Source organism: Scardinius erythrophthalmus, assembly GCF_964197995.2.
Source record: "Scardinius erythrophthalmus genome assembly, chromosome: 13".
NCBI lineage: Eukaryota > Metazoa > Chordata > Actinopteri > Cypriniformes > Leuciscidae > Scardinius > Scardinius erythrophthalmus.
Window position 1 is genome coordinate 12,352,493 of NC_138233.1, and position 27,977 is coordinate 12,380,469.

At 38.0% G+C, this 27,977-nt stretch overlaps 3 protein-coding genes across 8 annotated transcripts in view; 2 read left to right on the plus strand and 1 right to left on the minus strand.

Moving 5' to 3' along the window:
* Positions 1–1,284: 1,284 nt before the first annotated feature.
* On the plus strand, positions 1,285–15,488 carry LOC308700672 (uncharacterized protein). 3 transcript variants are annotated; one of them, XM_081382399.1, is made up of 6 exons: positions 1,285–1,366; positions 2,852–2,903; positions 6,477–7,536; positions 8,403–8,558; positions 8,971–9,060; positions 13,891–15,488. In XM_081382399.1, the coding sequence occupies exons 3-6, from the start codon at positions 6,493–6,495 to the stop codon at positions 14,197–14,199; spliced, it is 1,599 nt and encodes a 532-aa protein (XP_081238525.1). In that variant the 5' UTR covers positions 1,285–1,366; positions 2,852–2,903; positions 6,477–6,492; the 3' UTR covers positions 14,200–15,488. The 3 variants fall into 3 exon arrangements, with proteins under 3 accessions (XP_081238525.1, XP_081238526.1, XP_081238527.1); XM_081382400.1 differs by having other exon boundaries at positions 8,493–8,558; XM_081382401.1 differs by having other exon boundaries at positions 6,477–6,594.
* An 876-nt stretch (positions 15,489–16,364) lies between these two features.
* shisa3 (shisa family member 3) lies at positions 16,365–21,557 on the plus strand. Its single transcript, XM_081382038.1, has 2 exons — positions 16,365–17,159; positions 18,519–21,557. Exons 1-2 carry the CDS (start codon positions 16,886–16,888, stop codon positions 19,094–19,096), a joined length of 852 nt encoding a protein of 283 aa, XP_081238164.1. The 5' UTR covers positions 16,365–16,885; the 3' UTR covers positions 19,097–21,557.
* A 172-nt stretch (positions 21,558–21,729) lies between these two features.
* The window catches only part of atp8a1 (ATPase phospholipid transporting 8A1), a 129,541-nt gene continuing 123,293 nt past the window's right edge, over positions 21,730–27,977 (minus strand). For all 4 annotated transcript variants that reach the window (XM_081382036.1, XM_081382037.1, XM_081382034.1 and 1 more), the window contains 3 exons: positions 27,693–27,785; positions 27,337–27,428; positions 21,730–24,209 (listed from right to left, as the gene is read on the minus strand). In XM_081382036.1, coding sequence (XP_081238162.1) covers positions 24,112–24,209; positions 27,337–27,428; positions 27,693–27,785 — 283 coding nt within the window. In that variant the 3' untranslated portion in view covers positions 21,730–24,111. The remainder of the gene's footprint in view (positions 24,210–27,336; positions 27,429–27,692; positions 27,786–27,977) is intronic.

Genomic DNA, 27,977 nt, shown 5'->3' on the forward strand with positions numbered 1-27,977 from the left:
AGTGAGTATGAGCGCTTTGAGCAGGAAGGGGAAAACGCTGTTAGTCCGTTCCACTTTTCAGTCTATGCGTTATTGGCGACACCTAAATCTTGATACTTTGTTGGAAGAGCTATTTTCGTTTGCAGCGGTATAATATTGGTTGGCCAATACAACTGGCCAGAATTATACATACCCGATATTTTACTCATAGAGATGACGTGCTGTATCCTGATATTTGGCAGCACGAACATCAAGCGAGTGTGAGAATGGAATAAAGTATAGGCAACTCCGTCTGTTCTTTAAAGGGATAGTTCATCTCAAAATTTAAATTCTGTCATAATAATTTACTCACCCTCAAGTTGTTCCAAACCTGTATGAATTTCTTTCTTTCGCTGAACACAAATGATGATATTTTGAAGAATATTGGTGACCAACAAACTGATGGGGCCTATTGATTTCCATATCCATAGTATGAAAAAATAAAAATACTATGGAAGTCAATAGGGCTGTTTGGTTACTGACATTCTTCAAAATATCTTAATTTTGGAGAGAACTATACATTTGTGATAGTGTATCGTAGGCTATAGCCTACATATGATATGTGTATATATACACTGAAAAAAAAGGAAAGCAGCTTTATTGAGAATACTAAAATAATACACTTACAATCTACTTAATACATTTATGTTTGCGATGCAAACATAATTACATTGCATAAACTCCAAGAGAATTCAACACAGTCATCAAAAAGTGATATGATCATGTTGCAATAATATGTTCAAATCAATTAAGACTCAATTTACCATCAAACAGATGGTGTTCACTCAAAATGATTTTACTGCTGTTCCATTTACTTAATTAAAACGAGCTAATACAACACAATTGTGTTGTATTTTGGCACTTAATTTCATCATGTATAATTAACCTAATTCAGTTGTTGCAACATGTAAATATTGCATCAGTGTATTTCTGAAACTGCATTAAAAAAAAGAGAGGTACATGTTTGTTTCAGCTTATTCTATTTTATTTTATAATTTTTATATGATGCAAACAAGGCGATTTGGCTTCCATGCGTTCTCAATCTGAAAATTTAGCAAATGCGGGTTTCTGGGTAACGTTATGTGTCATTTCAGTGCTGGGGAAAAAAGCATATTTTTAGACTTATGTTGAAATGCTGCCCACAAAGTCAATTTGGCTTTTATTGAAGAAAGGAAGGAAAAAAAATTCCCCGCATATATATTTTTTTTGGTCTGTCTTTTTTGAGTTTTTTTTTATTTTTAAATATTCGTGTGCGCGGGAGTATTTGGACTAGAGCGGCCGCGCACGCGCAATATACGACAGGACCGTTGGTCTGGAGAAGGACATCTGAGGGGATTGACTTTATGAGGTAAGATTATCCTTACAAATTTAATATTATATTCTGAAAATATCTGTCCATCTAACTTTAAATACAATAAATAGTTTTTTAAGATAATCCCACACTTTTTAAATCATGTCGACTGTTTATTTCGTCGAGTGTTGTAACGTTAGCCGCTTGGTCAGGGTTTGTCCTGCATAGAAAACTACGAGGTTTTCCGCCTGACCGACTCCATAAAAGTTCGTCCCACTATATTCAAAGTTATCGAAAGCCATTCTATAGATTAATGTGAGGGACAGAAGAATATTTACATCCTAAAATTAAAGTTCAAGGAAACTTGTCTTCCGTCTGCTGTGGCTGCCAATCATTCTCCGTTCAGCTGCAGCATTCCAGCGTGCCTCATACGGTTAACGTTACGACAGTCAGCACGGTAAAACTCTCTCTGATATGATATAATCCCATTCTAATGCTTGATCTGTATATAAAGGGCTGTGGATCTGCATAAAATTACTTCGTCTTGCTGAAGTGTAGCACGGTTTCTAAACGATGTCGTCACTGCTACCGGTGTCTGTTAGGCCTCGTTCAGATTTTCAGTCCATCACACTAGCACTAATACTTTAATTGGCATCATAAGCAGAATAACTGGAATTTAAAACTGTAAAGAAACAAATAATCTGTAAACTGTTGGATAGATATACACTAGGATGTGTATTTTTCATACTTTTCAATGCGCACTGTGACTCCATGGGCACATTGCAAACAGCAATATAACTTAAATTGTTTTTCTTTAATGTATTTCATAAGTATACATGTAGTAATTTGTATTTTATTATTAACATGTGAAGATTTTATAAAATTACTGTCAGATTTATTCAAGAATTGCTGAATTGACCTTTCGCAGGGAGCTTGATTGACAGGTGATCTGACCAATCATACTTCGCCATCCGCCATTTTGTCTGACAAAGCAGTCAGGAGAGTTAGCAGCTAGTAGATTAACATAGGAGGATTTGAACTTGTAAAACGGAGTGTACTGACGCCTTTCCGTGGTTAAAACAACATTCATTATGTTTGTTCATGTTTATTTGAGGCTATAAATTAACTAGAAAGAAGAGATGATCGGTTCACGAGCAGCTTAACTGATGCTCTATACAGCGATCTGTCACGACACATTAAAGAGCCACAAAACGGTATTTATTGTTTAAATTTCTTTAAAAAGTGACCAAATTTGAAAGGTGAGACTTTGTTTAATATGTTTAATATCAAACGTAACTGAAAAGTAACCTGGTCTGTCCTGTCTGTCAGCGTGCCGCGATGTATTTTTCACTGCGTGAGAACATGGTGTGGCGTGAGAACGGCGTAAGTTAGCTTGTCGGACAGTAACTAAGGGGGGCGGGTCTTTGCAAACGGTCAATAATACACTCACCTAGTTTAATATGTTTTTGTCATATCTTATGATTATATAATTTTATTATTGTTTTTATTCATGACTAATTGTTTGTATTTCTCTCTTTTCAGTAACATTTGCTGTACATGTGGACTTGCAAGGCCTGTTCAGTAGTTGTAACAAGTAGGTTGAAACTATTGCAGCATTATAGGCTGAAACATAGACATTTTGGACGTAATAGTTGTTTTCCATGTGTATATTTAAACTGCCCATGCTCGTTTAGAACGTGGAATGCTCTTAAGATTCATTTGAATAGATTCCATGTGACTCAAACTAGGCAGAGACAGTCTAAAAATAGCATATTTAATTGCCATATATGTAATTGTGGAGACCTGTACTCCGAGAAAGATTATTGGGCTCATATTAATGCACATTTGAAAAAAAATGAATTGATAACGTGCATGTTTTTACATTGTAACTTTAAAACAAACATCTGTGGTACGTTTAAATCTCATAAAAACAGAAAACATAATTCTTTTTCACTTAAAGATTTTAAACCTGGGATAGTAACTACTACCACAGTAGTTTCACAGGAATCAGATGTTGAAGAGGATGATGAGGTAGAGGCATGTCATGATATAGATTCTGCTTCTGATGTCTGTTCCACAAAGGACCTACCAAATATAATCAAACACAATTTTGCAGCAGCGTTGTTAAAGCTTGAACATTTGTCCCATGTACCAAGTTCACAAATTGATGAATTTTTACAAGAGCTTTACAATCTAAATAGCACTTTATCAATTCCTCTTAATACGGATGTTCTTTGTGATGCTTTTCAGAAGCATAATCTTCAAGTTGAGAAATCTGTCCTGAGTGAAATAGCTACTACACTGTGCACAGTTAACCCTATTCACAAAGCTATACAAAAAGGTGGCTCCCTTAGTTCTGCTTATCAGCGTAGGCAGTATTATAAGGCTAACTTTAATGTAGTTGATCCAGTTGAGTATATCCTAGATGCTAAAAACAAAAAGACTTTTCAGTACATTCCTATTCTTGATTCCCTACAAGTTCTGTTAAATAGGAAAGATATTTTAGACAACATATCACAGGATCTGAAAACACAAGAAACTGAGGCGGAAGGTCTATATCGGTCTTTTAGAGATGGTCTTCATTTTAAGCAAAATAGCTTCTTGTCAGGACAGGACTTAAGACTGTTTGTGGGTTTATATATTGATGATTTTGAGCTCTGCAACCCCCTGGGGACATCCCGCAAAAAACACAAGCTTTGTGCAGTCTATTGGGTGCTGAGTAACCTACCTCCTGGGTCCAATTCATCATTGTCCTCCATATACTTGGCCCTACTATGTAAAACTGATGATGTCAAAACATATGGCTATAACACAGTGTTAGAACCACTCCTAAAAGACCTCAAATCCTTGGAAGAAAATGGAATTTTTATACCACAGCTAGGTAAATCACTGAAGGGTACAGTTATCCTTGTTGCTGCAGACAATTTAGGAGCTCATGCTTTAGCAGGCTTTAATGAAAGTTTTTCAGGGCATTATATTTGTCGATTTTGTACTGCAAGCAAACTAGACATTCAGTCAAAAGAGGTAAGAACAGGTGCTTTCAGCCTCAGAACAAAAGATCTCCACATTGCTCACGTGAGGTCAGCTGAAGATAATAGTACTAGTTGTTTTGGAGTGAAAAAAGCTTGCCCTCTAACTAAAGCTCTTTCACATTTTGATGTTCTAACTGGATACCCTCCAGACATTGCCCATGATATTTTTGAGGGTATTGTACCTGTTGAGCTTGCAAAGTGTCTCACATTGATAATATCAAAGAAGTACATTACTTTAAATGAAATCAACAAATTAATTTTAGATTTCCCATACAAGTGGACTGATAAGACTAATAAGCCACATGTTTTGCCTCAACATCTCTCAAGCAGAAAAACAATAGGAGGTAATGCTCATGAGAACTGGAGCTTGTTACGTTTGCTTCCATTTATAATTGGTCCTCAGATTCCTGAACATGAGCCTGCATGGCAGATTCTCTTGGAATTGAAAGATATTGTAGAACTCGTTGTTGCCCCAGTTCACAATGACGAGTCCATTGCATACCTAGAATGTAAAATATCGGAGCACAGACAAAGATATAAAGAGTTATTTTCTGAAGAGAGATTGCTGCCCAAACACCACTACTTGGAGCATTACCCGCAAATAATCAGGCTGTTTGGTCCTCTTGTGGGATATTGGACAATCAGGTTTGAAGCAAAGCACAGCTTCTTTAAACGAGTCATTAGACATACCAGTTGTTTTAAAAATGTCCCACTCTCCCTGGCTACAAAACATCAGCTAATGATTGGGTACCAGCTGACATTGCCAAGTCTTGATAAGTCAGAGCTAGATGTGTCAAGCGCATCTGCAGTCCCAGTGCATATTTTGAAGGACGAAATAGCTCAGGTTGTAAGGCACAGATATCCTCATCTTTCTGAAATCCATATCACAAAAAACGTTTGGAGCAAGGGTATCAACTACAGGACAGGAATGATTGTAGTTCATGGATCTGAAGGCGGATTACCTGAATTTGGTCAAATTGAACAAATTTGTGTTTTGCATCAGAAGTTGTTCTTCATTTTAAAAGAGCTGTGTGGGTGGTATCGAGAACATTACAGAGCTTACGAGCTAAGTCAGTCCCCTACGCAAGCACTTAGTCTTGTAGAAGTCAGTGAATTAACTGATGAATACCCCTTGGCTGACTATTTGGTTGGACGTGTGCAGATGGTAACACTGAAGAGATTTGTCTGTGGTAAAGGTAAGAAATCGAAACCTAAAAATATATTTAAAAACTAAATAAATCTATATATATATTTATATATTGTGAGACAATGGATGATAAATAGGGATATGAATTTCTGCCAAAAATGCCATTCGAAAATCAAGGAGCAAAAGAATATCGTTCGGGGAAAAAAGCACATTCTCACAGTGACAGAAAGTGAGGCAATTTCATCAATTTGTCATCAAACTGTTAATTGAACATGTTCTTATCGTTTTTTTTTTTTAGATAGTTTCTAATTCATATTAATTGGAAGAAGAAAAAACTAAGCACGACAGTCCATTTCTGCATTGCCAAACCAGATGCTCGTTAGACTAAAAAATAAGATAAATGCGGTAGGAATCAGGATACATTTTGAGTTTATGCAAACCTGCCTTGTTACCGGCAATAGCCTACTTTTTAAACAAATTAGTTTCAGTTAACCCCCTGGGGTCGGCGCGATAGGCTCGTTTTTTTCCGTATGAGTGCAAAAAAAAAAATAGCCTAACGGCCGGTTCACACCGACTGCAACTACATCACTACAGCAGCAAACGCGACTCCTGCTCGCGCTCTGAATGCACTCATTGATTAACATGCACGCTGAAAAAAATACGTGCTGCTCACGTGCCAAACGCAGATGTAACCTGTACTAACTAAAACTAATTGCTTGTATAGAACAAGCAGTGCTGATACTGGTGAAATAGTCAGATTCAAGGATCGGAACTGTTAGACAAACAAAAGCCCAACAAGCTTATTGTCAGGTTTATGTTCTGTCATGTGGACCCTTGTTTTATGATTCTGTTTCCTTTAGTTCCTATATATAAAAAATGTTGAAAAGAATATTGTGGCCAAACTTGTTTCACCATCAACATGATTTTTTTTGGTTTGCCCACAATTATTTTATGTGTTCACCATTTGTTTGTTTTTCTCTTTATACAGACAAAGACATTGGACAATGACGACATCTGTACTAAGAGTAATTTTAGGCAAGGACAGCTGCCAGAGAGTTGTTTTTCCAACTGGCTTGCCTGAGACATTGACTGAACTGGAGGATGTGGTAAGGAGTCAGTGTAAACTTCAAAGTGCCTTTCGCCTGCAGTTCATGGACACACTTTTTGAGGACCAGTTTATGAACTTAACTTCAGTTAATGAAATAAAAAACAAAGACACAATCAAGATAATACACTTGACTGACTCCCTCACACCTCTGTCTGGCACAATGAACACTTCAAATTCTGCTCCAGGACATGCTGAACTTCCCTCATCCTGTTCTTCCGATACTTCTGCTCCAGGACATTCTGAACTTCCCTCATCCTGTTCTTCCACTACTATCATCCTCTCCTCTCCAGAGTCCACCACACGATCATCTTGGCCTGATACATTTAGCATTCCACATTTCTCCTATGATGCAGAATATAAACTTGAACAGGCCAATGGTGTCTTTAGAGAAAAAGGAACACTACTTATCCCTGATATTAAACTCAAGTCTGACATACTCGAGGGGTTGATCCAAAAAATTGTTCAATACAAACTCTATGTCACAGACAGGGAGTTTGAACAAGTCGCAGATGCACTCACGAAGAGGCATCCATGTTTAGCAGAGAGGGGCTCAGACACTGGCTATGGAGGCTGGAAAGTGAGTCTAAAATACAAACTTTCAAACTATCGCACACATCTCAGAAAAATTGGTTGTCCTGAAGTTACTGTAAATGAGTTAAAAAACAAGCCAGATGGAAAACAAAGTCCTGCCTACAATGTCAAGAAACCCAGGAGAGGTGAAGTGGACTACTGCCCGTCCTACCCCATTGGAGAGAATGACCAAACGCTAGAGACTGCCAGAGTAGAGCTCCTTTCTGATGTTAAAACAAGAAACAACAGAGAGACTATTAAGACTAAAATGCAGCGAACATTTGCACTAAGAAGACGTGAAGTTCTTCGTTGTGCTCCTATGATCAGCGACTTCCTAACAAGATGGCCAGCTCTCTTTGATGTGACTGAGGTTTGTGACGGGGGTTTACTAGGGCTGGGTATCGATTCAGATTTTACAATTCGATTTGATTTCGATTCGCAAGCTATCAGTTCGATTCGATTTTGATTCACACAGGACATTCACGTCATATAATTGCATAGGCTTGACATCGCGATTGCGATATGATTAAAGTACCCATGAAATCAAAATTGACCCTATTTACTTTGTTAGCGCATATTACTAGTCTTGTGGTGAACAATTAATCCGTGCAAGAAAATATTTTAAAAAAAAATTTTTTACCATGGTAATCTTTAATCAAAATCTGAAAATGCCCCTCCCCTCTGCATTGGAGGACCTTCTCTGATGACGTAGGTTTGAGGAATTGGTTTGGGCAACGCTTAACCACTCCCCTCAAACCGTTAACAGAGGCTTTAGTCTGCTATGAGCAGACATGGAGAGGAGGAGCGCTTAGAGTAAAACCCTGCCCTCTGTTCAATATTCCTTTTCACTGGGAAATACGTCATAACACTGGAGAAAAGTCGTTTGCAACTTCCGGTTCACGGGGACTTTAAATGTGCAGCACTAGTTGAGGTTATTGTATGATTAAGATAAAACAAACAAAATCTCACAGCATTAGCTATAAAATGGAGTTTGCAAGCCTATGAACAGTGGAGGAAAACTAATACTGGCTTTTGGGTAATAGATAAATAAATGTGGAAAAAATTTTATTTGTGGCGTTTGAGAATCGATTTTGAATCGACCACATTTAAAAAAAATGATTAATCGAAAAATCTATTTTTTTGCCCAGCCCTAGTGTTTACTACTTGGTGAATATTTATTGTAATGAGGCATAGCTTATTGTTGAAAGTGCTTTCATGTTAATTTTCTACTTTCAGGTGAATACAGAGTTTAAAAGAATCACGACCATTCCTCTACAGTCAAAATTTCTATCTCAGCTTGACCTTCACTATGCAAATTTCCTGAAGGTTTTTGAAAGGCGTCCAGGACAGCAAGGCAGAATGCTGAAAGAAATGATGTCAGCTGTAATCCAAGTAAGAACAACAGATAGTTAAAGGTGTTTTTTTCGTGTGCTGGGTTCGCAATGTTTTTGTCTACTATAGTCACTGTGTCTGATTATGATTTTGACTATGAATTCTTGTCATGTAGTAGACATGAAACATGTCAAGTCTACACGTTGCAGTGACGGTTGTTGTGCACTATGACACTATTTGAGATGAAACAATTGATTCTTGAATCCTGACACTCATTGTAGTTTACAGATCAATGCAACACCCTATGTCAAACAGATCAGGCTGATATCAAATGTTAGAGATGAGGCAGAAATATTTCATTAAAATTTTCTATAAAATTCTTAGTGAATGAGACCCATTTAGCTTTATTTGTTAGTGTTGAGTAGTGTCTATAGCTGACCTTTTTCCATTTCTGCTCTGACTTCTTTTTAAGGATGACATTGATGCATCACGAGAACTTGCCATCAGAGGACTCTGCATCTATCTTAATGAGGACCCTAAAGATCTTATGCAGGAGTATGTGGTAAGTGGTTATAGCTGCATAGACTGAACTTGTTTGTTCTAGTTTTAACGTCGCAGTCGTCCTCAACCCCCCCACCCCGTACGCAAAAAATAATTTCTAGGTTGGCAGGTATGCTATGAACAGTGGAGGAAAACTAATTCTGGCTTTTGGGTAATTGATAAATATGGAAAAAAATCGATTCGTGGCGTTTGAGAATCGATTTTGAATCGACCACATATTAAAAAACGATTAGCCCTACTAGACAAGTAATTGGCAATGTCACTTTGTAAAGAAAGACTACACGCCCACCCGTATACGCATTCAAACGTGCATGCCTATAGATTAAACATGTAATATGTGTATGCCGTACAGCCAAAACAATCTATGTTGCATTCATTTCCTGTTATCACTGTAAAACTGTTTTGAAACCATCTGTATAGGCTATGTGCACAAGAGTAGTGACGAACTTCCGCAATTGTCAAAAGTCGGCATATCAGTTTCTGGTTTACAACTGTCTTCATCCGCATCAACTATAAACAAACAAGATGAGTGCTGCTGTTGTACAAGAAAAAGTTTCTAAGAACTGTAGGTGGATCTAATGCCCGTTTCACACATACTCCGTTTGCAGTGTGTGTGCGGTGCAGGAGCAGCACGCAAGTGCTTTCACACATGCTGCGTTTGCAGTGAATAACTGATACGCGGCTGTAGTAGCCTACACAAACACATACTTACTATTTATTTTATTTAAAATCCAGAAGTTATGCTGCAACTTTTATTTATAAAAAAAAAGTTTTGTCAGCATTGCGATTCTCTTTGTACACATTAGGGGTTGCACGACTACTGATTTCTGCTAGGCGATTTCTTATCAAAACAATACTCGAGTTACTCGACTACTCGTGGTTCATGCTACTGTAAATAAAAAGACATGAAATAGCTAGATCTTATCAATAAACATTTATTAATTCATAGCCTAATGCAACAATTACATAAGTAAACTCTCAAAACATTATAATTATGACATTTCATTTTTAAATTTTCATGTAACAGTCTAAAGCCAAATAAATAGCCGTTCTTGTCTTTCATTTCAGACGTCTGCTTCTAGGGGCCGTTCACAAATCGCGTCTTTTTCGCGCTCAAGGTCGTTATTTCAAATGTAGGCGCGCGGTGAGTGCGCTCATAATGAAAGCAACGTGGTGCGCTTTTTTTTCCAGGCGGGTTTTTCCTTCTCATCTCAAGAAATATATTTAGTAGTAAAGCTAATGCAAGGGCTAGAAATCAATTAATCTTTTGCTGATACTTATTCGTCGTCATCATGGAGAGCGCAGTTCATGGTTGCATAGCAATGACAGACGCCATGGGAGCGGAGCGCAAGCGCTTGTAGGAGACAGCGGCACGGCCACGTTTTTAGACGCAATATGTGAACGGCCTCTTGAAGAGTGGGCCAATTACAATATTTTTGTCATCCTTGATGAAATACTTCCACAAATTTGACGTGTGGTGTCTGTTGGTGACGTTCACCATTTTTAATTAATTTATGGTTAATGGACGCTCGAGTAGTCGATTGTTTCCTACAGTTCAAAATGGCGAAATTCGACAAAAGTATATTCGTTTGCCTTATTATTTTTGTCATTCGTTTCACATTTATGACCTAAAAAAGCTGTCATATATGAAATGTTTAGTTAGCTAACGTTACTTACATCTTATCTCGCAATTGACCGTAACCTGAATCGTCAGTTGATCGCTCTGCTCAAATTCACGCTCAGCACAGCAGCTTCTCTGAACATAAAGCCCGCCTACTTTGATTTGATTGGTCATATCAAAATATTCTGACATTGATGAGCAATGACAGACCAATGAGACTCAGATGAACACACACACACAAACAAACACACACCCTCTGTTTCTGAAGTGCTCTCTGCGTGCTCAGCGCCGCTGCGGATTGAAGACCGCGCTGAATCTGATTACAAGACTGAAGCGCGAACATTATTTCATATAGAGCTGGTAAGTCCCGCCCCTTCCGTAAAACACCGCTGGACCTCAAAGTTGAAAAACCGTCAATGCAAGTGAATGGGAGAAAATAATTATTTTCTGATCCCGTTTGAATTGTGCCATGAATTGAACATATGTTGTCTGTGAATTTTTTATATAACATTTCATGTTACGAGTTTGACAGTATGTGGTATGATTCTTCGGCTAGCAGTTGTGGAAAAGACATAACGAGAAAGACTACATGTCGCATATGTGACGTCACCCCATAAAGTTGACTTACCCGTGGTTTTCACCAACCTCAACGATTTTGTTCTCTCCCTGAAAGAAGGCGATGAAGTGCATCAAAGACACAGCCATGTTTAGCAGGATCCGTGAGCTAGTGTCCGTGTGCTAGTGGTGTTGACGTTTCAAACGCGTTGAAAGCAGCGAGAGTTGTAGTCCACAAAGTGCTCTCACACAAAGTCTAACCGTATCAAACTTCTACCCGCTAAATTATAGCATTCTTTACACGGAAAGTTATATAAAAAATTCACAGACAACATATGTTCAATTCATGGCACAATTCAAACGGGATCAGAAAATAATTATTTTCTCCCATTCACTTGCATTGACGATTTTTCAACCTAGAGGTCCAGCGGGGTTAGCGGAAGGGGCGGGACTTACCAGCTCTATAGCCCTTCGGGCAGGCCGTCTATGCATTTTGGTAGCCCGACTGGAAAAAACACAATAGCTATCGATCCTCGTCGGACTACTTTCTTGTCAACAAGTGGATTCAGAGCCATCGCATTACCAATGTTGTGATATTACTGATCATGTGAAGATTTTGCAGCGGCGCTGAAAATCCAGCGGCGGCGCTGCGCCGCTGCTTAATACATTGTAGGGGAAACACTGCCGCATACACGTTTAAACCAAGCGGCAAACTCCCCGTCTCTTTCTTGAAACCAACACGGAAGTGAGTTAAAGATGAACTGAACTGAAATAATCAACGTTGATAACGTTTGTTTATGACAATTAAAAGTAAATTATAAAAAAAATTTGAATTAAAAATATCAATATAGCTCTTTTTTTTTTTTAAGCAACACAAAAATTGCGTTTGTTAGTATAAGAACGCTGGCAATTCCGATGACGTCACCGGCATGGTAGAACCTGCGAAGGTATATAGGCAGCTATAGCTGCAGGTCCTATACACAGACGAAAATAAGTAATTTTAATGGCATGGGTATCTGACTACCACCACACGCCCGGCCCAACACATTAACTGTAATTATGAACCCAAGCCCGATTTAAACCTGACCATTTTTTAATACGTGGGCCGTTATAACCAGGGGCGGCGCCAGATAATTTTTTTAACGCAGGTGTTGAGGGGGTGCTAGATATACAAATAGTATTAATAAATGAGCAAACATAGGACACTTACTATTTAATAATCAATTATTTTAATTATCACAATTAAAGTATTCATTTTATTCAATTGAACAAGCAACATTCAGCATAGATATATTCTTATAGATGTATTATTTTTAATAATGATAATTAATAATTAGCCTAATTATTTCAACATATCTCGTTATTTCGTAATATGTAGCGTACATACTATCTGTGCTTGCAACAATTTACTTGAACTTCATAGGCAATATATCTATGGTTTAACGGTTTAACCCATTTGAGAGGCGGCCAAAATCAGAATTTAAAATGGACTGAATAAGTTCTCTACGAACTTGAACGACTTGAGCGATGCCGTGCTGACGGACCATGAAAGAGTGACTGACATGTATGCACATATATCACTGTCATAATCACTGTCATACACAAACACTCTCGAAGTAATACACAGTCTCACTTGTAGCCTTGTATTTTAACTATTATAATATTTCGAAGGGCAAAAACAGGAACTTTTAATTGGCTTTACCCACTTTAGGCTTCAAAAATGCTCTTCAGAAACCTACGGGTGACGTCACGGACACTACGTCCATATTTTTTTACAGTCTATGGTTTAAACACAATTTAAACAACGTAGGGCTATTATTCCATGCATTACTTACATTAAGTTTCTCAAGCAAGTGGTCAAATATTTAACTTAAAATTGACAAAAACAGCCTTTTCTTTTGCATTTAAATTTTAATAAAATAAATCTTGCATGTCACAAAGAATGTTTTTCCACCTCCACGAATAAGACGAGTGTTGTTCATTATGTCGCCTTGTTAAAGCAAATTGTAGTTTTACTTGCTTTACCCAGGTCTTCTAAAAGTAAAAAGATGACTGAAAAATAGTAGTATATAATTAAATGCATTTTTGGTAAGATAACTACATTTTATTTAATTAAACGCATTTATGGTGAAATTACCACATTTTCAGGTCAATCTTTGTTCATTTTGACCACGAAACTTGCACTGTCACTTTAATTCAGCATTTCCAGCACAGCAAAAATAGACTCGGTGCGGAAACGATCACTGCACTGCTGTATACTGTATTTGCCTGTATGCACCTTGAGTGGATCAACGGACTGCAACCGCGTGCAGTGTGATCTAACCTGATAACATGGGTACGTAAGGAGCACTACTGTGTGCCACTTTGCTCTGCTTCAAGTCGCTAACAGCCATTTGAGCTTCAATTTCGCTGCACAAAATAGACATTTTGGGTGACGCGCAAGTAAACCGGAAACAGATATGCCGACTTCTGGCGACAGCGAAAGTTCATCACTACCCTTGTGCACAGAGGCTATTAGATTAGTGTTTATGTACTGCAAATTATTAAAAATGCACTTGCCCAGTAAAAACTCTAAAAGCCTTATGGCTTTATCCCTTATGGTTCGTGTTAGTGTTTTAATTATATACCCATCTAATCTTTTAATACTTTCTTCAGGACATGGATGAGGATCTGTTTCACAGTGCCATTGAGAAGACCACCATGGGGATCTTCGTGATAAAGCACATTGCTGAGAATGAACCCCGAGATGTGGGAATTGTCCTTGAGGGTGTCATTGTGCTTCAGGACCTTGAGAATGTGGCTTTTGCAACTACAATGTTGTTTGGTCTAATTTATTCTCTTAACCTGAAGTACCCCACAACGTTGCGCTACACTTTTGAGATTTTGCAAAAAATCATCATGGAGTTGGATGGGGGTGAGCTCTCTATCAAGGCCCAAAACTTCAAATCCAAACTTCACCTGTGAGATGTACTGCTTTTTCACAGGATGCATGAACTAACAGTTCTGAGTACTGCCTTTCTTAGGCACTTACAGTTTTGAGGTTTCTACACATTCAGCACAAGTTCTACACATTCAAGTTGTGCAGAGGAGTCAGAGGACAGTTTTTTTTTTTTTTTCTGGAAATCAAATTATTTGTGCTTCAATGTTCTATTTGTTTATAAAGACAGTTTCATGAATGCAGGTATGAGATATAACTCATGTTCATGATCTTGTTAAAACATTTCTTATGAAGAGTTCACTTCGATCTAAAATGGGCATGCATGCATATTGTGTAGAAAAGGAAGGGTTTTTTTCTTCTTTTTTTACACACTAGTTTAAGTCATTTTGATATTTAATCACCAAAGAGATTCTAAAAAGATGTCATTTCATAGTCATTTCAAGATGTCAAAATTTTGTTCAGTTCTGGACTGACCGTTTTGATGTTTACATTACACAAGGTCTGCACATTAAATGTGTTGAAGAGAGTCTGAGAGAACAAAGTTCTCTTTGAATTGTGCAAAATTTAGTTTTCACAGAAATTTGAGATGTTATATTCTTATATATCTATGATATGAATCTGATGGTCTTTGTAAATGAGATTATATGTCTAGCTAGAAAATAGAGACTGCATCCATCAGATTCAGTACTTGTACTTTTTACTTGCATAATTTTTAAGTGGAGTCAGGACAGTTTTTTTTTTTATTTCATGAAATCAAATTATTTGTGCTTCAATGTTCTATTTGTTTATAAAGACACAGTTTCATGAATGCAGGTATGAGATATAACTCATGATCTTGTTAAAACATTTCTTATGAAGAGTTCACGTCTTCGATCTAAAATTGGCATGCATGCATATTGCGTAGAAAAGGAAGGGTTTTTTTTCTTCTTTTTTTACACACTAGTTTAAGTCATGTTGATATTTAATCACCAAAGAGATTCTAAAAAGATGTCATTTCATAGTCATTTCAAGACGTCAAATTTTGTTCAGTTCTGGACTGACCGTTTTGATGTTAACATTACACAAGGTCTGCACATTAAATGTGTTGAGAGTCTGAGAGAACAAAGTTCTCTTTGAATTGTGCAAAATTCAGTTTTCACAGAAATATGAGATGTTATATTCTTATCTATGATGTGAATCTGATGGTCTTCGTAAATTAGATAAGTCTAGAAAATAGAGAATGTTACTGCATACATCAGATTCAGTACTTTTTGTACGTTTTAACATGCATAATTTTGTATTGAAATGAATGAATGTTCAATAAATGGTTTAAATTAATGCTTTTTTATTGTTTTGTACAAAAACACATTTAAGTAACCACATAAACCATTAAAAATGTAATAAAAAAATTATGTAAAGATAACTTGATTAGATTGTGTAGAATTAACATGATCCAGGCATCAATCTAAATTAAAAGAATAATGTTCTGCTAAAATGATTGAATTATGTTAGGTTAACTTAAACAGAGCATGTACACATTACTTAATTAAAATACAAGTGATTAACACAAAACTATTGTACAGAAACTATTTGAATGTGTAGGATACTGGGAACACAAACAAATTATGTGGAACCAGTGTCCATAATTCAATTGAGTAAATCCAATGGAATTTTTTTTTCAGTGTACGCAAGGCTATGTGTAAAAATGATGATGACAATTTAAGCCCATAGAGAGGCATGTAGGCCTACTGTTAAAAAAAAGAAAGAAAAAAAGATTAAATGAAAAAAAGATGATTTATTTTCAGAAAATACAAAAGACAACAATGGCCAGAAGAGGGCGACAACATGACACTTATGAATTTAACAGCAAAACGCTATGATCACCTCTTTCCAAACGACTGAGCGAATAATAACCTATAATTCTGTGAATTCAAACATAAATAAATGAAAACAAAAAAAAGTATACCAAATCTGAAACAATTTGATTTTTAATTTCAAAGACTCTAAGCTAAAAACATGTTAAGGAAATGAAAAAAAAAAGAAACTTAAAAAAAAGTTAACCTGACCAAATAAAATTTCTTCTATTAAAGATATTGGACAGAGAATACACCTGAGTCAGGTTCAGTTGAAACACTTCTGTCCCTCTTGCGCTCCCCAGGCAACAGGACGCAGAGACCATGCGCGCGTCCGGCCAGCAAACTGCGTGCGCGTCACAGAAACGGAGCGGGTGCGAGTCTAAAACAAACTTACGAGAACAGCACATTTGAAAAGTCGCTTTAGAGCAAGCGCGCGCGTCTCTGAGCAGCCACAACTTCTCCGCGAAGAACTGCTAGACAGGCAATTGTTTTTACCAGTCATTGATAAATAACGTTTAGCTGACAGTTCATTGTTTTACATCCACATGGATATCAAAAGCAGGCTTATTCGATGAGAAGTTAACGAGACTAAAATGTCAGTAGGCAAAACAGCGGGAGCGGATAAAATGCGGATAGAATCATGGAATTTCTGGAAGTGATAGCCTATTTTAAAACAATCTAAGACTGGAGCTGGATGATTCCCAATATTGGATTTGGACAACAATCCTTGGATTTAATCCCGGTGACTGATTTAAATCTTATGAGCTGATGGAGTATTTTCCCTCGTTCGTTTAAAGCTCGCTTAACCCCAAAACGTCAGTTTATCGGGCGCGCTCTGTTTGAGAGGAACTGGCCAATTAAAGCGCATCTTGCCGGTATGGTGCGCCTGCTGAATTGCCTAGTCTTGGGGTATTTGACATGGAACCTGCGGATATCTGATGCCCGGGGAGAGTACTGTCACGGCTGGCTAGACAGCAGTGGGAATTACCATGAGGGCTTTCAGTGTCCGGAGGACTTTGATACGGCGGACGCGACGGTGTGCTGCGGGAGCTGCTCGCTGCGCTACTGCTGCGCGGCCCCGGACGCGCGCCTCGATCAGGGAACCTGCACGAACGACAGAGAAGTGGAGAACGACACGCAGTATGCTGCCCGTAAGGCCCAGACAAACTCATGAATAAATAGCTGTAAAATTAAGCAGAGTTTTAATAAAAAAAGATTCGTCATTATGTCTATGATCCAGACAACTAAACTGAACAAACATAGGTCTACTATTAAGTTTCTCATTTAGAAAAATTATATTCCTGGAAAGAGAAGCCTACTGAAAGTAGTTTTATCCTCTTACTATTAACTTTTTTTTTTTTTTTTGGAACAGGGATATAAAATGAATCCGTAATGACATCTGGTTGAATTACTTAAAATAGTTTACTTGTTGCCAGCAAAATTACAACAGGATTTGTGATATTTTTGGTCCTAAGAATGAAGAGTGGATTACACAGTGTTTTACTCGGATAAAATACTTTCAACAGCATATGCCTGCACTTGCTATAATGTCTGACAGACTTATTTGAGCAGAGCAGAGGTTAACCTGACACACTCTATTCATTGAATTTTGTTACAATCATTTTTTTATTATTTTTACTCAGTTTTAGAAGTTGCAAGATTTTCTTGATTTCTTACTTTTCAACTCAATTCAAAGTAGTTGAAAAGTGCAAGCACTGCAGGGTGTGGCGTAGGCACATCTGGGATTTTAATAAAAAATGGATAAGACAGCAATTAAACGAGTTTATTTAGTTGGCTGAAATGTTTGCAGTGTTTTAAGAAGAAATGTATTATACTACAATCACATTCATGAACAAACTAAATATTGTTACATCAAATCACTATATTTTCTGTCAACTGTATGACCTAATGATCATCATTCCTAATTTTACATATATTGCCTATACTGATCTCAGCTACATGTGCAAAGTATGAAGAAAAAACGTTTGTTTGGGAGTCTTAATATGATTAAACACTCAGTTCACACTGAACATGTGCTTTGAATATTTAAAACGAAGTTTCTGCCAATTTAGATATTGAAAAGTTAGTTCATGTGAATAAATAGAAAATAAATTAAGCTGTAAAAAGATTCCCTTTACATCTTGATTTAGCTCAACATTGGTCATTGGTTTGCAGTTATTATCGGTGCTTTTAAAAGTAATATTCACTATTAAATAAACCTTTCATTTAGTAACAAGCAATATATGAAATTTTAAGCATTTAAAAATAACATTTGTGAAACCATAATTTATAAGACTAATGACAATGAACTAAATTCAAAGTAAAGTCGAATTCTATGGTGTCGTATACTTAGTGTTATAATGTTGATTCAGTTCAGTTCATGTTGCAGAGTTCATCAGTAATGAATTTGATTCAGCTATATATGGTGTCATTATCCAGCTGTGCAGTGAAGTTGTTCATTCGACTGAACATTAAGTGTCCTTCAAACCCGTGCCGTTTCTCTCTTTCAGAGCCCATCTACGTGCCCTTTCTGATGGTGGGCTCCATCTTCGTGGCGTTTGTGGTGGTGGGTTCTCTGGTGGCCGTGTACTGCTGCACCTGCCTCCGACCCAAGCAACCCACCCAGCAGCCGATCCGCTTCTCGCTGCGCAGTCAGGGCGAAACCATCCCCATGATCTTCACCACGGCTCCTCCCAGCCTGCGCACGCCGTCCCGTCAGTCCAGCACGGCCACCACCAGCTCCAGCTCAGCGGGAGGAGGGAGTTCAGTCCGGCGCTTCTCCCTGGGCCGGGCCGACACGCTGGGGCAGTGTTCGCAACAGCAGCTCCTGGTGGTCTCGTCCTCCTCAGCGTCCACTCCTGTGTCCGTGACCCCGACGCAGCCCTTGTTGCCTCCGCCGCCTTACACCTCCCAGCAGGGCCTACAGGCCAGTAACTCTCTCCAGCACACACACGCTCACAGCCAGTTACAGCTGCACCACCAGAGCCTGCAAAGCTCCGGGTTCCTCCTGCCACAACAATACTTCTTTCCTCTCCCGCAGGAGCCGTTCTCTGGGAACAAGGGCTTTGCTGACTTCAGCCAGAGCTGACCTGGGCTTCTCAGCTGCTAGAAAAGGAGACGAACACCGAAGAGCCGGTCATTCACAAAGCCCTGTTGTAGACTCGTATTACAGGGGCTCCCGCACAAGGAAACAGGCACTAATACGTCTTTCAGCAAGCTTGACTGGCACTTGCGAGACCGCAGCTGGAATTTGAGAGCCGTGTGGAGCGCTTAAGCTGCTGAGATAGTGGACCATCAATCTGACAGACACTCAAGTGCTGGACACAACACACCAGAACATGGACGCCTACTTCAAAGCACCTATATCTACAGCTGATCATATCTTGTATGCACTTCCAATCTGCTTCTATGAGAAAAGACGTCTTATTGTTGAAAAAAACTCCAGCTGGTCGACACTCCACTGAACATTTAGCCTTTGTATTGGAGGTCATTTTATATAATTACGCATTTTTCTTGACAATCTCAGTCCCACTTTAGGGGTCGTGCACACAAATAGTGCCATGTATGAATGAGGGTTTTATAGATTAAAGGTTTAACTGCCAGACTGAGACAAAGATTGTTCATTATGTTTAAAACAGGCATTCATCGTGTGTTACTCTCGCTAATAATACATAGACTATCGGTCACATTAGAAACGCGTGTTAACATCACATGTATGCACAGCTTCCTTTGGGAAAACTTCTGTTTTTAATGTTTGGAGAGCGTTCATTCTTCAATTTTGTATAATTTGTAGCAATCTGAAAGCCATTATTGGCTCAGGGTCAGATGGCAACACAGTTTGTATTTAGTTATTTTTGATACGAGATGTTTTTTGTAAATGATCAGGTGTATCTAAATGTACAGTCCAGCTGGAAACACATCATGCGACGAGACGGCCTTCAACAAAGTATTACGGTCTCTAACCAACAGTGTTTTTGAGATAAATTAAACCGTTTTATCTTTCACCTGTGTTTAGTTGGTTTCCCCAACAACAGTAATGCATTAGATTTAAAGGGATAGTTCACCCATATTGTGAATGTTTGGTTGCCCATATTCTTCAAAATATCTTCTTTTGTGTTCAACAGAAGAAGAAAAAAAAATCATACAGGTTTGGAACAACTTGAGGGTAAATAATTAAGTGATGACAGAATTTGAATTTTTTGGGTGAACAATCCCTTTAAGAATGAAAGAGACACATTCTATAATTCAGGACACATTCAAGAAACTTGCATTTTAGAACACGATGACTTTGAAAACTATTACCAAAGTTGGGAAAACGTGTTTTAACCCATGGACTAATTCTTTCTAGCACATAGCAGTGGATACATTTACATAAAGCCTGGCCAACATAAATATATACGTCTGTTATTAAAATTTGTAATAAATAACAACTCTATTAATGTCACTGACCAACAGAACATGTAAAATGTCTAAATGTCGTTTAATTTACGTACTTCCGCCTTGTCCTGTTTAGATTGATATCGCATCCTGTTTAATGCCACACACGAACACCAGATTCAGCGTAATTTGTCAGTCCTCACTGAAAGCAAAATTCCGTGCATTGCACTAGACAACGAAAATGCTTGATTTTTAATATACATAATAATACTGTTCAAATGTTTGGGGTCAGTAAGATAAAAAAAAAAAAAGATACTTTTATTCAGCAAGGATGCATGAAATTGATCAAAAGTGACATTAAAGACATTTATATTACAAAAGATTTCAAATAAATGTTCTTTTAAACTTTCTATTCACCAAATAATCCTGAGAAAAATATATCATGTGTTCCACAAAAGTGAATCAGCACAGCTGTTTTCAACAAACAATAATAGGAAATGTTTCTTGAGCAGCAAATCAGTATATTAGAATGATTTCTGAAGGATCATGTGACAGACTGGAGTAATGATGCTGGAAATTCAGCTTTACCATCAAAGGTCTAAATTATATTTTAAAATAAACATATCATTGCTGTTTTTTTTTTTTTTTTTACAGCATTTTTGATCAAATAAATACAGCCTTGGTGAGCATCAGACACTCATTTAAAATCTTTCCGACCCTAAACCTGTGAACAGTAGCAAACATATTTTGCACAAAAGATATTTTTTGAACATACAAACATTTGTTGAATACATTCATGGGAAATGCTGAGCCAGAATTTTCTCATGATTATATAGTATAAACAGATTTTGCTTGCTGTAAACAAGACATCAAGGTCAATTTTAATGTCCTAACTGCCCTTTCAAGAGGACGTGCACTGTGCAGATGGTGACGCATCTCAAAGGTGTTTTAAAAGAGGACATGGAAACCAATGCACAGTATTAAACGGTTTACTCGCTTTTTAAGGCACAAACACTATAGCGGCCAGAAGCAGATATTTACGATTGTAGGGAAGTGTTTGCTAAACTTGTGCAAAAAAAAGTAAGATATGCTCTTGGAAATTTATGGCATGGAAACAAAACAGATTATTGCCAAATCATGACTTTGTGTTCAATAAATCCCCAATGGAGAGCCATGCGATCTGTACTGCTAATACTCCATACATCAACTATGATCAGTGTTTCTCCTGATGTCTGCTACAATACTGTTCCAGTACTAATATATCTTGGATAGCCTTGAGGATTCTTCAGGATATAATTAACAGAATCCGGCGATGCATCAAAACAAATCACGAGAGAAGAGCTTCAGTTGTAAAGTTTATTTCAGTAGTCCTTCATGGCAGTTAAAAGACAAAACACTTAAAAGTTTGCAGTTCCAACATGCTAAACAATCATTTAACAAAAAGACAAAAGAAAGATCCAAAAGAAAAAAAGAAAACACCCAATAGAGAATTCGAAACCATATCAAAGTGCATTTTCATTCTTTAAAGTGACCAACACTAGAGAGATTCAGCGTACAATTAACATTTAGGCTAAACCAAGAACGACTTTTCCATTCATGCAATCAGTCACTTTGACAGACAGGATTTTCGAAAGCAACAGTCCAAGCCTTCAACCAATGTCACATCATATTTCCAGTGTTTGAGATGGATGCTGACCCACAGAAAAAGCACAGCTTAAGGAACGAAATGCACAGAGCCATTAATGTATTCTTGTCGAGTTAAATAAAAGACGTTTCAGCTTGAAGAAGAAGAGTTACACTGAGATCTGAAACTAAATTAGGAACATGTACAGTACATCCATCCAGATAAATAATACTGCAACTGATATGAACTACATAAGAGTATTCATCACATGAAAGATAAAAGAGTGCATTGTGCAACATCTCCGGTCAAGCTTTAGCAGAGCTTCATACAAACCGAGACATACAGACACGTGACGCACACATGCGCTGACACACTTACACCAGCACACGCACACGCACACACACACACACCTGCTGATGTACAGGGCCATGCAATGGCATACAGCTCACCGTTAGTATACCTGGAGTCGTGCAGACAGACGAAACAAGCAGCATCACACAACCGGACACAGAGGACATCACACACGCATCCTCATTCGAGTCTCTCTGGAGAACTTTTGTAATACAGTTAAAAGGACATGCATACCGACGGGACCACGAACTCTCACGCAGTCACGCACGCATCCGTAACGTAGCTCACATGCACATGCAGACGACACACGTTGCGCAGACGCACTATACAAAACGTGCTCTCCCACAGGGAGAAGAAAACCAACGCACAAACTCCATCAAATAAAGAAGCGTTAAGACAGTTGAAGTCACAGGCGACGTAAGCTCATGAACCACGACCAGTTTCTGAAGGGGAACCACAAAAAAGAGGGACGACGTTTTCATTACAAAGCAGATCAGTCCAAAAAGTCACACTTAGTCCAATATAAAAATACAAATTCACAAAATAACTATGGAGACAAAGTTGGATCGATACTGTGTGGGTCTGGCGAAATCCTCCGTTCCTCCTCTATGCTAATGGCACTTATGCTTGAGGGATTATCACTCTGTTCTAAGTCAAATAAACATTATGGTGAACATCTGATCATCACAAAAAGCTGGACGCATAAGCGGGGCCGAGGTTCATTACGCTCGTGGAGCAGCGTGATACATCAGTATTTTGGTCTAACGTGTAAGCGTGCTATAACGCTGCCTAGATAGAGTCTCTGAAATATTATCTCACTGGGGAAAAAAAAAAGTTCCTGTTAGGCACCTTTGTGATCATTGCAGCCGTGTAAGATGTGGAATGCAGAAACGTGTTCAAGAAAGCTACTGAAACGTTGCTAAATAGTAAAGTAAAAATGGCAGATACGTGCAAGCTAAAAAGATCTGAAGAACCAGGGACGAAAAACAGATTGATAAAAATAAAGCGGAAATCTAAATAAATCAAAAACTAAAAATATACCCAGGAACTGGCTGAAGGCAACAACAAATGTAAGGCCTTGATACATGAGATTTAACATGAATCTAAAAATAAATAAATAATAAAAAACAGTTTTCAAATTAGTGCAGAAAGCATCTGAGGAGTGTAAAAACAACTGGTTAACACCTAGTTACTATTTCGAAATACATACAGTTTTTAAAACAGGGACTGCATTTATAATGTTCTTTGAAAATTTCCAGTAATCTGGGATACGTCTTTTTTTGTTGTTGTTGATGCAAATAAAATACCGAAACATTAAAAAAACAAAAGGGAGTGTTTAATGTGCCATTAATGATTAGGAAGTCACAGTCAAAGACCATTACCACAAACGTTTTTATCACCACCCTTATCAACATCACATTTTTTGGCTGTAACACTCATAGGAGAGAGGAGAGTAAATTTTTGATGCTGTTCTCCTCTGTTTGACAGATCATAAACCATACTGACCGCAGGCTGGGCAAAAATATGCTAGCACAGTGCTAGTGTGTGCTGTGGAACATACAACTACAGCACAACAGAACTTGTTTTTTTTCCCCCCTCTCTCTCTTTCTCATACCACTTCATTTTTCCCATCCGTTGTTGCCCAGGGTGCCCTAGGCTGGCCAAAGTTAAACTGACAGGCTTCCGCTCTCCGTCAGCCTTTAAAAAGTTGAGTGACCGCTGAGAGGGGGCGGGGTCCAGCGAGCCGGCTCTCACCACTCATTGGTCCGCTGCTTGGTGGTGTCGTAGGCTCTGATGACCTCAGACTGGGAGAGCACTCCGTTCTCATCCTGTGAGAATGCGTAGCCGTCTGTAAACAGGACCCAGAAAACATGCATCAGATAAATACACTCAACTAAACATTCTGCTGGCAATCTTAGGGGACAAGTAATACAAATTAAATCATATAAAAACATTATAACGACAAAAACAAGCCATGAGATGAGAAAAAAAAATCTAATTTTGTGTTTCTTTAGCACAATCCTTCTCTTAAATCATAAATCATCTCTAAATAATATTATTATCAATTACATAAATATATATATATATATATTTTTTTTTGTTTTGTTTGAAGTACTATGCAATTATATTAAATATTATTCAAGTCATCTTCATTTATATAGCGCTTTTAACAATGTAGATTGCTTCAAAGCAGCTTTACAGAGATAAACGTATAATTTAAGGTATTAGACAATTATTTTTGATTGTTAATATGATTTATAAATAAATATATGGCCAAAGGCCCTGACCAATATAAATATTTTTTGCTCAGCAAGAAATAAAAATGTTAACTCTTTATTTTGATAAACATTGTTGATTATAAGTAACTTTGCAACTACATGTCAACTAACTCTCATTAGAGTATTAGTAGACTGTCTGCTTAAAATCTGCTAACTCTTTATTGTGATGGTCCTCCAACAGACATTATACTGGCTAAAAGTATCTATGCCACTACGTCAACGTATTCTAACCCTTAAGGTCCTTGCACACTGAGTCAGAAATTTTCGTATGCGTTTTTGTTTCGTATTTGTCATTCGGTGACTCTGAATTGTCAAAACACCTCTCAAAATGCTTTCTACGGATGCGAAAAACGCAGAAAATCGAACCTGATCCGAATTTTTTTATGACGGATGAAAATTTCTGAGGCAGTGTGTAAACGTGATTGACAAAACGTGAGGTTGTATTTATTTTTTAACGTGTAAAAATTCCGGACGAGAATTTCGGACTCAGTGTGCAAGGACCTTAACGGTCTACTCTATTAACTCTATTAACACCAATTAAAGTTAGTAGACATGTAGGTGCAACGTTACTTATATTCAACAGAATGTGTTAAAGGAACCATCAAAACAAAGGGAAACCAAGAAAATAGAAGGAATATTGTCTGTAAACTCAAAAAAGAGAATTCAAGGGCTGTGTGGAATATTCATATTGTTGGGGGTCTAATAGGGGGTCTAATAAGCCCTTACAATGACCTACATAAACTAATGGGACCAAAATGGCTGAAAGTAGTTGCATTGGTCCAAATTAAAGGAGGTCTGTTGTCTGCAGAAAGACGCAACAAAAAGACATCAGTATGCAAGACATCCTCACTGCTTGCTTCCAGAAATAAACAAAAAAATTCAAATCGGTCTCAGAGGGGACCTTGAGAAGTGCTATGGCACTGTGGGTGGGCTGGCTGGGATGATTGGGGAAGTCAATAGTAATTATCTTGGCAGACACCAAATGGAAGTTGGCAGGAAATAAGACACTGTGAGTGTTGTAATGTCTGATTATTGATTCTACCTAGAAGAATCAAATACTTTTTTTTTGAAGAAATGTGGCTCAATTCATCAAATACGGTCAATGAAGTCTTTGAAGCAAAAAACAAAACCAAAACATATGTCCTTTGATTTGGACTCCAAGTAGAATACAATATCTATTCAAATTCTAGCCATTGTAATTTCTCACTCATAACTAGCGCTATGGTCTCTAGAGCACTGCACACTGGGATTGGCCCTTTGTTCTATGACTCACCTTATGTCTCAACCGACTCGACCTCTACCTGCTGGCCTGAGGGGGCACATGCAAGAGGCCGAGGAGGGCAATGCATTGTGGGAATGATAGTGGCAAATTGAAATGATTAAATATGACTCTGCCTGTTAATCAAAACACAGCAGCACAGCAGCACATGCACAGGTGGGGAATGGGAAGGACGTGATGGACAATGCAGGTTTACAATTATGGTGTTAATATGTATTGTTTTTGTAAGGCCACTGTAATAATGTTTAGCGGTATGAGCTAAAGGGAAGAATGCATATAACATCAGACTATCAAAGAACGTCCCCCATCCTCACCTAAAAGCAAACACAAAAAAAATAATAAGAGCAAATAAAGAGAGGCAACAAACAGAAAAGAAACATGAATGTAAAACTATAAAGAAATGAAAAGGCAAGGGTTTTCAACTGGTTATGCTTCAGGAGGCAGATTTTACTTTGGACATCATCCATATCCACAGCAATAACTGTCTAATACAAAAAGTAAAATTATTAATATAATAATAATAATAAAATATTTATTTCATACAAAAATTCAATGTAATAGATCTACAAAAATATATTTTTTACTTGTTAGAATTATTATACATTTAGAATTAAATAATTTATATTTATATATATATATATATATATATATATATATATATATATATATATATAGATTTAAAGCCTGATTTTTCTATCCTAAATATGCATGATTGTTTATTTTTAGCTGCATTTCAGGATTTGCATTGTTTTTGCCTGCTGTTTGTGAGTCCATCATCACAGACCTGCAGCTTATCAGTTGAAAACCACTGAAAGGAAGCACATGGAAAGTGTAGTATAACAGCATATCCAGAGAGATAATGTTAGTAATGTAATATGACAGTGTGTGTATGTGTGAACTCTGTGACTGTACATATATGACCTCATGAATCAGCTACAATAATCAGTCAGTTTTGGACTGCGATATCCTCAGCAAAATCCTCCAGATTTGACACGGAAGCCCATGTTATGAACTGCTAAAAGCATGAGATTTGAGTTCCTGTGCCCAAAAACAGCTGCCTGAGGTGGTGCCATCTCACTGGCTAGCTCCAGCTTTGTTAATGCAGCTGTTCCTTTCGAGTGATATTATGGCTACATTACCTGCTACCTGCAGCTGTCAAGAACAACCATCCTCACCTAAATTTCCAGAGGCTTTGGTTCAGGTTTGTACTTCAGTAAGTGCCTGCAGTTGCACGTCCATAAACCCTTGTGTGTGAGAGTGAACCTGCATTTTGATGCTGCAGATGGGAATGGTGGGGTGTGTGTGAATCAGTGATTCTGCATGAGCCTGTTTGTGATGCATGCATTGTGGAGAACATGTTGGCGTGTCTGTGTCCGTGTGCCTGTGCGTGGCGGAGCACATGAGTGTCGCTGACGTACGGAGTAGATTTTGCTGCATGGAGTCGGACCGGTACAGACTGACGGTGCTCTTCTTAAAGACGTTCTTCAGGAGCTGGGCTCTCTCGGTCAAACTACAGGGAAGGACACAAAGAGAAACAGACACAGACATCATTATGCACATAATGGGAGTCTCATTTCTCTTCCCACAGAAAAGCGATCGAATTAAAGACAAACTTCCTGCTGGACATATGTGTCTCCAGTGAGAGGTTGAGACAGAATGAGACCGGAGCCGGGAGAGCAGCCAGTAGGATCGTTTACACTTGGAGGTGATCCCTGCTAAACCGCTGTTTTTGCTTGTTCTGTTTTATTATGAATTCACGAGGAATGGCCCTCACCTCTTCCCATGCACCACAGCTCCTGGATCTTTGGACAGCGCCTCCAACTCCTGCACCTCATCAACCAGGGTCTTAAAGCACAACCTTTTCATACTGAGGAAAAATTGACACAAAAAGTTGTTTTTATCCATTACAATGATAGTAAACATTTTGCAATAATGTTTAGTGGTATGAGCTAAGGGGTAAGAATGCATTTAGCGTCAGACTATCACCAAACATCCCCCATTTGACCTAAAAGCAAGAACGTGCTTGTGCTTGGCTAGCTTTTAATTGCAAAATGCAAAA